This window comes from Schistocerca piceifrons, chromosome 5 (genome assembly GCF_021461385.2).
Source record: "Schistocerca piceifrons isolate TAMUIC-IGC-003096 chromosome 5, iqSchPice1.1, whole genome shotgun sequence".
Classification (NCBI taxonomy): Eukaryota; Metazoa; Arthropoda; class Insecta; order Orthoptera; family Acrididae; genus Schistocerca; species Schistocerca piceifrons.
In genome coordinates this window covers 234,242,903-234,254,105 of record NC_060142.1, presented here as the reverse complement: position 1 = coordinate 234,254,105, position 11,203 = coordinate 234,242,903, and the positions used below count along the sequence as shown (strand labels likewise).

At 42.1% G+C, this 11,203-nt stretch overlaps 1 protein-coding gene across 1 annotated transcript in view; it reads left to right on the top strand.

Annotated features, from left to right (window-relative positions):
* The first annotated feature begins 1,361 nt into the window (after positions 1–1,361).
* LOC124798910 (GTP-binding protein REM 1-like) overlaps positions 1,362–11,203 on the top strand; it is a 74,633-nt gene continuing 64,791 nt past the window's right edge. The window contains exon 1 of the mRNA XM_047262441.1: positions 1,362–1,505. Coding sequence (XP_047118397.1) covers positions 1,362–1,505 — 144 coding nt within the window. The remainder of the gene's footprint in view (positions 1,506–11,203) is intronic.

The window sequence follows — 11,203 nt, the reverse complement described above, 5'->3', positions numbered from 1 at the left end:
GAAACGCCCAAGAACTTTTTTTCTAAAACCCAGCCATGGATTCCAAGACGGCTATGCACAGAAAATGGCTATAATTTATATGACGTACTCCTAAGATCCCGATCCTGAACAGTCTTGAAAATTTTCCTCATGTCTTTTTCCAAAATACAGAGGTTCAAAGTTACCCTGCTTGTACAAGTGAAATAGCCGCGGAAAACCAGCTGTGAGGCGAAAACGTAGTTTATGAAGTGACGTAGCACGGACAAACATCCTGTAAAGTGTCTCCGTTATCATCTGAGAACCGCATGTTGCAATACTGAAGCACATCCAAAGGTTTTATGCACGTGAATTCGGTTTGAGGTAGGTAAATTATCTAAATTTTGCTGACCAAGATATTTCTTTTCATATGCGTTACATGCCCTCCTGCAGCAGGGAAAGAAAAAAGCTGGTACTTCACTTTTCAGTTAGAGCCTTTAAATAAACAAGAACATACTTGTATTTTTTGTGGTCCGATAGGAGGATTTCTCCTCTGTAATATCCAGACCCAACAACTTCATCTTTTCGATCTCAAAGCACTGAGGCCGGAAAGTACAATCATTTGTACTCAGTTGCAGGCTGTCCCCAGTCAATTTAAACAACGTTAGAAGTCTTCTTCTACATTTCAAGTCAGTTGCACACCGAATTTTCAAGTGAACTTGAATTGGCAGTTTAATGGAAAAATGTCCAAATTCAGTCTCTATGTAGCTTTCCTTTACTTCAATATGACGAGAATAAAGGAAAGCAATCTAGGGACTGAATTTGGACACTAACTTGTAAAGACACGAAGGAATTGCAGACATTGGCTGCGAACGGGCATTGATTTAAATCGATGGGGAAAGTTCGAACTCTTATAGGAATCGGCGAAATGCTGCGAGTAATGACAATAACCGGTAAATTGGTAGCGTCTTAATAAGTTGAGAATTTGAGTGTGACGGGAGGCGCGCTGGGGTAGTCCAAGAAGTTGCGATGACCACCGTGTGCTGATGGCTTGGGGTCAGAGCATCTGCCTAGTGAGCAGGAGACCCGGGTTTAGATCACGGTCCCGCACCAGTTTCAACTTACCCCACTGATTTAACTCAATGATGATCGCAGATAATGTTTGTAATTCCTTTTTGTCTTAACTGTTGTCTGAACTTTCGGACATGTCCGAAAGAACAGACACCACATATATATACTTTTTTTTAATTTTTTGATCCAAGCTGAAATGTTTCTTTCTCAGAGTGGACTGGTATCGAAGTCACATTAGTGTTGAGCTCTTAACGTGTGGAATGAAATCTAATGTGTGTTTCAGATAAACGGCAAAATTCTGGTTTCGGGTTTATGAAAAATTAACGGCAGCCATTATGTGGAACAAGTATGGTGAACTGCAGCTGATGACTTTTCTACTTGTTGCAGATGAGGAGTTCGGCCAGAAGACGGTGTCCGTGATGCTGGATGGACGCGAAGCCGAACTTGAAATCGTCGACCACCCAGCCTCAGAGATGTCGGTAAGTGCTGTAAAATACAATGCCTTTAATTAAGACCCAAGCGAGGTGTCTCAGTCGTAATACACTACATTCTTACTCGAAAGGACGGAGTGTCAGTTCCCCGGTTTAATATGCAGATTGATTAGGCTGTTGCATAGGTTCGTAGCGTTTTTGTTGGGTATGTTGGTGTCCTGGTTGCTATGGATTTATTCATCGATTGCCATTTCCCATTTTTAGTTCACCGTTGCTATTTGAGTTTACATATTGTCATTCTGTCACTTGGAGGTAGTGAATGGCGCTGTAGACGCTAGAAAATGGAGTGCCAAGTGGAGAATTTGGAACGTTTCCGACATATTCCTCTATTTGGGTTCAACACTGGGATGACACCAGCGGAGGCAGCTAGGAGCATTTGCGCCGTATTCAGGAGAACCTTCGGGGTTTGACAAGATCGTTTAAAGGCATTAATCCGCAGTGTTCCACGCCACTGTACTCGGGAACTGGAAAATATGATGAGTTGTGATCATTCCATCATTTTGCGACATTTGGATGCAATGGGGAAGATTCTAAAATCGGGTTTATGGCTATCGTATGCGCTAAGCCAAAATCACAAAAATCAGCAGGTGGTTCGTGAACAGCACCGACTATTCCTACTCTGTATCGTTGCTGGTGACGAGAAGTGTGTCTTTATGCTAACGTAAGGAAAAGAAAGGGATGATTGAGCCCAAACAAAGAAGCAATGCCCTGTACAAAGACCTGCGTGCATCCACAAATGATAACCATATGCATCTGTGGGGCAGCGACCGTGTGGTGTACTGCGAATTGCTTCCTTGAGGTGTAACAACCACTGCTGACGTCTACTGTCAAAAATTGAGTCGTCTTGCAGACGCAATCCAAGAACAACGACCAGCAAGACTGCGTGAAGTGATTCTACTCCACGATAATGCCCGCCTGCATTATGCTACACTGCCAAGAAAAGCTGTATAGGAGTTGGCATGGGAAGTCACTCTGCACCCACCTTATTCACCTGATCTTGCGCCGTCATATTTTAACATTTTCCACTCTCTATCGAAAAACCTTCAAGGAAATTCCTTCCCGTATGAAAATGCTCTACGAACATGTCTTGACGAGTACTTCGCCTCAAAAGCACGTGATTTCTACAGTCGCGGAATCGAGAAGTTACCCCAGCGTTGGCAGAATGTTGTAAATAGTGAAGGAGAATATATTATTGATGACTAAAAACTTTGTTGAGTGCATCTGTTGCGTTTAAACTTTCGAAGAAACACTACGAACTTATGCACCAACCCAATATGTTTGCCCTGATTTATCAAAAGCGTTAAAGCGATTCCCGGGATGTTATTTGAAGTGCAGGGTTGGTTTCATTCGCCATCCGCCGCAAATCAAGCTTTTGTTCTGTATCTAATAACATCGTTACAGGCGGGACAATAAATCCTAATTTCCTTCACTTATTATTATATAAGACACGAATATTCATCTGCTTCTTTCAAAAGCCACTTTCTGTACCTATGTTTGTACAGTGACACACTCAAATATTTCTGAGGCTCATTTTGACGTTGATTTTAACAACTTACGGCTTGCGATACGACCACACTCACGTTTTGGTTGACTAGGGCAACAGACAACACTAACCTTCCCGCTAAGATTATTTATTTATTTAATTAACCTGCTAAAATTAGTGCCATCAGGCCCCCGTCCTTACATCTAAACAGGTGTTCTACATATGTTACATCGCGTGTATTATAGTAATCATGCTATAGTATATTTAGCAAACAAAAATTACAATACTGCATATAAAAAAGGCATAAACATTGTTTATATTTGTAAACGATAAATAAAACAACATCTAGAGATTACAGTAAGGTAGGTTTTTAATCATGATTGCTATTAGCGATGGGCACAGAGACTGGTGTGATGGAGGGAGGGAAAGAGGAAAGTGATACATCTACATCTGCACTGCATACATACGGTGCATGGCGGAGGGAACCTTGAACCGCTACTACTCGTTTCCTTTCCTGTTCCATTCGCTGACAGAGCGAAGGGAAAACGGCTCTCTATATCCCTCCGTATGAACCCTGGTTTCTCTTACCTTCGTGGTCTTTACATGAAATGTTTGTTGGTTTCAGTAAGATCGTTCTGCAGTCAGCTTCAAAATCTAGTTCTCCAAATTTTCTCAGTAGTGTTCCTCGAAAACAACGGTCGCCTTCCCTAGAGGGAACCCCATTTGAATTACCGTATCATCTCCGCAACTCTTCATGTTGCTCGAACCCATCGGAACCGACCGGAGTGGCCGTGCGGTTCTGGGCGCTACAGTCTGGAACCGACCGACCGCAACGGTCACAGGTTCGAATCCTGCCTCGGGCATGGATGTGTGTGATGTCCTTAGGTTAGTTAGGTTTAATTAGTTCTAAGTTCTAGGCGACTGATGACCTCAGAAGTTAAGTCGCATAGTGCTCAGAGCCATTTGAACCATTTGAACCCATCGGTAACAAATCTAGCAGTCCGCCTCTGAATTGCTTCCTGGAATCCGACCTAGTGCGAATCCGAAATACTCGAACAATACTCAAGAGTAAGTTGTACCAGTGTTCTACATGTGGTCTCCTTTACAGATGAACCACGCTTTCCCAATAAACCGAAGTTACACGCAGATATTTGAATGACGTGACTGTGTCACGCGGTACAGTACTAATGCTGTATCCGAACATTACAAGGTTGTTTATTCCACTCATCCGCATTAAATTAAATTTTCCTACATTTAGAGCCTGCCGCCATTCATCACACCAACTAGAAACTTTGTTTAAGTCATCTTGTATCCTCTTGCAGTCGCTCGTCTTCGCCACCTTCCAGTACGGCACAGCATCATCAGCAAAAAACCTCAAATTGCTGCCCCCCTTGTCAGCCGATCATTCGTGTACATAAATGATAACAGCGGTCCTATCACTATTCCATGGCGCACTCCTGACAAAAGCCTCACCGTAGTGAACAACACACTAGGTTGTATTACCTCAGAAGTCTTTTAACAGTCTGTTGAGGGGTACCGAGTCAAACGCTTTTCGGAAATATAGGAATATGGAATCTGCTTGTTGCTCTTCATCCACAGTTTGCGGTATATCTTAAGGGAAGAAAAGATGGAATGTCTCATAAAGAAAGGAAAGGAGAAAGATAGGAGCACTGGCTTTGATATTTGGGAGAGTAAAAGCTGGCCAAGTACTTTAATTTTATGAGTGTGTTAGAAGAAGTGCTTAAACTTCTTCTTAAAAGTAGAAGGACCTGAAATTGTGCGAAAAGCGCAGGGTCGAAGTAGCTGTTCCAGAGGCGGACAGCAACGAGAGCGAAAGATTTTCAGAAGTTCTTGCATTATTCATTTTTGAGAACATTTTTCGAGGAGAACAGCGGTTTTTTAGTACTTCAAAATTAATATAAACAGTCTCGACCGCAAGAAATCTTTATTTTTGTGGTTACCGGTATCGGTCAGTTACTGACCATCTTCAGACCTCACACCATGACTGTACACGGTGGCGGAAAATGGAGCATGCGTTACGAACTGCTGAGCAGTTGACGTTCGTGGAGTGCTAACGCCTACCATCACAGTATGAGATCTGAAGATGGTCAGAAACTAACCGAAGTCGGTAACCACAAAAATAAAGGCTTCTTATGGTCGAAACTGTTTATGTTACTTTTAAAACTTCTTGTATTATGAATGGACTTAACTAGAATACTAGATAAATGAAACCTTGTTTCGCGTATGATGACGTGACAGGAACTTAATTTCTGTTGCTTGTTATTGGGGTGCTAGCGCCCTGAGGAGCCGGTTAAGTAGACACAGCGCGTGGTAGTGTCGTAATTTGTCGGGCAGCAGCCACCCTAACCGGACGTATGAAGCACTGACGTGGTCATGCCGACGAATTTTGCAGATGTAACCCATACAAGCGTTTATGGCTAATTCTAACCGTCTTGTATTTCACTACCCGTGACATGTTGAATTATATCACAATAGCGAAGATTCGATAGAAAGAGTGACTGCACGAGTTGACCTTTCATATCCTGTCCAAACATGTTTCGAATCTTTTTGAGGACATCGAGGCAAGCGGAAGTCTTCCGGCACTTGGCGACAGTATTCTCTGCCTCAGTTACATCCACTTTCTTCTCTGCTTTCTGATGCTGGACTGTATTACCGTAGACTGAAATGGGAGGAAATTGATCACAGAATTCTGAAGTTATTAAATTCTTACAGGCTACTAACATACTTACGACCTTTTTGCATTTCCTTTAACACTCAAGTTTTTCATCCAAGTTACCACTGAAGACAGATCTTCATTCATCTGGACAATAGAATTACTGACACCTTCAGGTCTGACACTCGGGTAGAGCTGTAGGTCGTCGCCATAGAAAAGATGTTCACAGAAAGACAAAACAAAGGAAATTTCATTGACATACAAGGAAAACAAAAGTGGGCTTAAGACTAAAGCCTAGACAATTTTTCATTCCCACAGACTACAAATTGCTGTCTGTTTTTCAAGTAGCACTTCAGTCTGAGAAATTTAGCTGTCGTATTTTCCTGAGCAATATGCCAAAGTTGTCAGTATCAAAACCTGTGCTGAAGTCTAGTGCTGTTAGTGTTGTGGTGTCACGATTGTCAATGGCATATTTCAAGACACCGTTTACCTTAATTAGTGCAGTGTTTGTGCTGCGGTGTTTATGAAAGTCAGACTAATGTTTGTCAAATAAGTTGAATTCGCACAAGTGTTCAGTAAGTTGTCATTTAATAAATGGCAAGACAGTGCTAGTAGCATTGTATATGTCATTCCGTGACACCTACCTCGTGGTGTGACCACAACACGTTCCAAAATTTCCCATTCTTTTCCCACCGTGTAGACGTTGAAATTCGTAAAGGTATCTTACCGTTTTAGGTTGTGGAGTAGGTGATTAATTAAAAATATTTTATCCAGCTCTGAAGGAGAGTTGTCAATTAATTGCTCCTCGCTACTAAAGCTATGAATTACTCCGGAATTTCTCTACTAGTTTGGACAGCGTTACTATCCTGTACACTCGTACGTTCTTTAAAGAAGTTAAATGTTTTTGTCCAGAGCGCCTATCAAGAAATTTTGTGCCGAACAAAACTTGACCTAGCGTCCCTTCCTTGTTTCTCACATCATCTTCCTGGCCCGAAATAACTTGTCTTCACAACTATAAACGTCTGATAAATTGAATCACTTCTGAATGTCTTGACTACAAGACGTCACCTAGCTACGACTTCAGAACAGTCATCAACAACACGTGCAGTGGTGATACCTAACATTCACTGACATATTCTTGTGTGCTCTAGGCGGTATGTTCTGTGGGACACGCCTGCTTGCACATCAAAGTAACTTACACAAAAAGGGTAACACTTTTGATTACCTTTGTTGGAAGTGTCAAACCACACACCAAAAAACTTGTTATCCATCAACTTCTGAGTTAAATTATTGACACTATTCAGTCCCCAAACACGATTTCAGAAGCCTGATCGTAAAGTTCATTTAAGCTATGTAAATTTTAAGAAATGACAACCACGTATTCATACCACGATCTTTATTTCGTAAGCACACATTAGAATAGAAGTTCAGAATAACAACAGCCATCGGCCATGTTTTCCCCCCGTGGAGAACTTACATTTGGAAGGCGCTCACAGAAACACAAGTACTGACGGCCTTAACGGCATACTTCGACATCAACTCACTACATTGACGGAAAAAAATCGGAACTCCAAGGAATGGTTGATGTAGAATAATCAAATTTCGGGAATATATTTGTCTAGGTAACGTATTTAAGTAATTAACATTGAGTGATGACAGGTTAACGTAAGTGTGAGATATGTCATTGTAAAAGTGAAATGTTAGCACATTAATCACCGGTGTTACCGGCAGAATGTTGAATGAAAGCTTGCAAACGTATATGCATTGTGTTGTACAGGTGCTGGATATCAGTTTGTGGGATGGAGTTCCATGTCTGTTGCACTTGAGCGCTCAATACAAGAGCGGTTAATGCTGTTTGCGGCTGACGATGGGGTTGCCGTCCAATGATGTCCCATTCTGCTCGATAGGAAACAGATCTGGTGCCCGAGCAGGCCAAGGCAACATGTCGGTACTCTGTAACGCGTGTTGAATTGAAACAGCGGTACTTGGGCCAGCGTTATCCTTTCACAAAGCGCCCCCTCGAATGCTGCTCATAAATGGCAGCACAGCAGGTCGAATCACCAGACTAAAATACAAATTTGCACATGGGCTGCGTGGAATAACCACGAAAGTGCTCCCGTTGTCATAAAATTGCGGCACTCACCATAATTCCAGGTGTAGTCCAGTGTGTCCAGCACTCAGACAGGTTGGTTGCAGGCACTCGACTGTCCTCCTAACAAACACACAGCCCTCACTGGCACCAGGGCAAAACCACATCTCATCAGAAAAAACAACAGACTTCTAACCTGTCCTCCAACCCACTGAAGTCGCTAATGGCGGTGACTCGGAGTCAGTGGAATGCAATCTACAGGGCGTCTGGTTCGGAGCTGTCCTTGTAGTAACTGATTTGTAACAGTTCGTTGTATATTGTGGTGCCAACTGCAGCTCTAACTGTTGCTGCAGATGCAGTTCGATTCGCCAGATCCATACACCGAACACGATGGTCTTCTCTCTAGGTAGTGCCACGCCTTCATCCAGTGCTTGGTGTTCTTGCGACAGTACGTTCTCATTAACACCGCTGCCAGCAATCGTGTACAGTGGCTACATTCCTGCCATAACTTCTGCAGTATCGCAGAAGGAACATCCAGCTTCTCGTGGCCCTAATAGATGACCTCGTTCAAACGGGTGAGACGTTGATAATGGCCTTTTTGTTGCCTTAAAGGTATTCTTGACTAACATCGGCTCACCACGTCTAGTCTCAAAGGTGACTGACGTTCACGACCGTTATAGAGCATACTTAAAGCAAATCTACTAGCGCCAGTCTTATGTGTCTCGCATGAAATTTGAATGGACGTCACCTTTCAGATTTAAAAACACGCCTATCAACTTTCGTTAACGTCGCACAGCCGCGCGGGATTAGCCGAGCGGTCTTAGGCGCTGCAGTCATGGACTGTGCAGCTGGTCCCGGCGGAGGTTCGAGTCCTCCCTCGGACATGGATGTGTGTGTTTGTCCTTAGGATAATTTAGGTTAAGCAGTGTGTAAGCTTAGGGACTGATGACCTTATCAGTTAAGTCCCATAAGATTTCACACACATTTGAACATTTTGAATGTCGCACAACTCCTTCCTGCTGTTGCGATTTTTTCTTTCCGTCTGTGTATGAACTGCCTTCGGGGGTCTCTCAAATATCTGTTTATCGGTATGCCTCTCCCCACAAGTTTAAGGTATATAAGGTTACAAAAATAAGTACTCCATAGTAGAAATGGGCTCTGAGCACTATGGGACTTAAATTCTGAGGTCATCAGTCCCCTAGAACTTAGAACTTCTTAAACCTAACTAACATAAGGACAGTACACACATCCATGCCCGAGGCAGGATTCGAACCTGCGACCATAGCGGTCGCGCGGTTCCAGACTGAAGCGTCTAGAACCGCTCGACCACAACGGCCGGCACCCCATAGTAGAATTAAGGCCCGATGCCCAGCACTATTTCAGTTCATATTAGTTTTAGTTTAGAGGAGATTTTCCTTTCTGTATTCCATATATGACTGTGAAATGAGGCGTAAAATATTTCATCTTCCAAGAATTTTTGTGCTGATTCTAAAACTGGGCTTAGTTTTCGAGTGTGTTATATTTTCGAAGTTATGGAGAATTTAATATTATAATTTATATTTTGTTTTTATTAATTCACTTTGTGTTACAGCTGTATGTATAGAATATAATATTTTGTTCTCTAGCAGTAACTGAATGAACGTTACTTATGAAAACAGTATTTTAACTGAATTTTCATTTGAGCTTCCTTTGTTAATGAGTGATACAGTTTTGGAATAAGCCAAACAAATAGATCTCTCATGAAACCTATGATCCTATTATGATCATTAGACGTTATATATAGATCCTTAATTCATGATAGCAAACTACGGGATCATGGACTTCAGTTGTCTCAACATTGGAAATATGGATTTCTTACAGAAATTCTAAAATACAACTTCAGAACGATTGTATCGCATCTGTGGAATCAGCAAGCAATCAGTAATGTTGCGCTGTTGTTGTAAACATGACTTACGTTTTAAAAAAATAGAATTTACGTATTATCAATTTAGCTTGGGGTCAAAAAGTTCTTTGATAGCTGTTGCAAACGGTAATCGAAAATCGATTATCAAATTACATCTAATTTTTTAAAGCTGTAAACAGTGCCTACCGGAGCGCCCCTTTTGAGCAAAGTAATACTTGTGGAATCTGTCTCGCCAGCTTTTCTACAGTGGGCTTTGCGACCAGTGATGCCTACGTGGTGTTCCCTACCACAAAATTTTAGCTGTAGTTTTGTACTAAGTACATCCCTTCATTTGTCTCCAGGCTTAAGACTGGCTATGCACATGATATGTATAGGAATGTTTATTTTTTGTTTTTTTTGTTTTTACCTTTTTTTATTTAGTTTACCTTGTTAATTATTCTACTACATTACTGCAGCAAATTATTAAACTTGTTCCCTTATTTTATGAATTTTAGTTCTCACCCAATTTTTTGGAAGAAAGCCAGAGATTTTTAACATTTTCTTAAACCCCCCCTCCCCCCCCCCCACCCCAACCGCTAGTTGTTACACAGGGTGATTCAGCAGCCCCTACTTATCGGTTTTATGAAACCTGCAATGTCTTCAAACACCACGCGTGATATTTTTAGATTATCCTGCTCGCTACAAATTATTAGTCCTGGAGGAAAAATGAACAGGACCATTTTGGAAGAAAATTAATATAGTTAAATTTTGTACAGGGATACGTTTTCGCCAGAGCCCGCAGTTTTCGAAAAACCCGTCTGAAAGTTACTTTTCTACGTTTTTTTTTCTTGAATAATTCGAAAACTACGGCGTCTAGCAAACATGTATCCGAGTAAAAATTTTAAGTACATTAAATTTCGTAGAAACAGGTCCTGTTCATGTTCAAAAAAATGGTTCAAATGGCTCTGAGCACTATGGGACTTAACTTCTGAGGTCATCAGTCCCCTAGAACTTAGAACTACTTAAACCTAACTAACCTAAGGACATCACACACATCCATGCCCGATGCAGGATTCGAACCTGCGACCGTAGCGGTCGCGCGGTTCCAGACTGTAGCGCCTAGAACCGCTCGGCCACTCCGGCCGGCCCCTGTTCATGTTTTCTGTGGGACTATCAGTTTGGGCATAGTGAGCTAAGAATATGAAAATCTTGTACGTGTTATACGAATGGTGCTGGTTGCATAAACCCCAGCGATAGGGGCAGCTGTATCACCTTGCACGTAATTCTAATGTCTTTTAACCTTTTGTCAGGTTCTATGTATCTTTTTCTTCTTTTTCGGAGTGGCAAGCTAATGGACTAATTTTTAATTTCAAAGACGACATTCGCTGTTTCTTCTTTCAGCTTATGCATTATCTACATCCGCGGCACCTACAAAAGAATCGAGAACTCCACGGTCGGTAAAGCCGCTTAGCCGTGTAATCGGCTGACAGGCTTGCAGCTTGTAGCAGTAGGTCAGTGAGGGGAGGTGCGCGGCCTGCGGCTGAGAGCCACTAGGGAC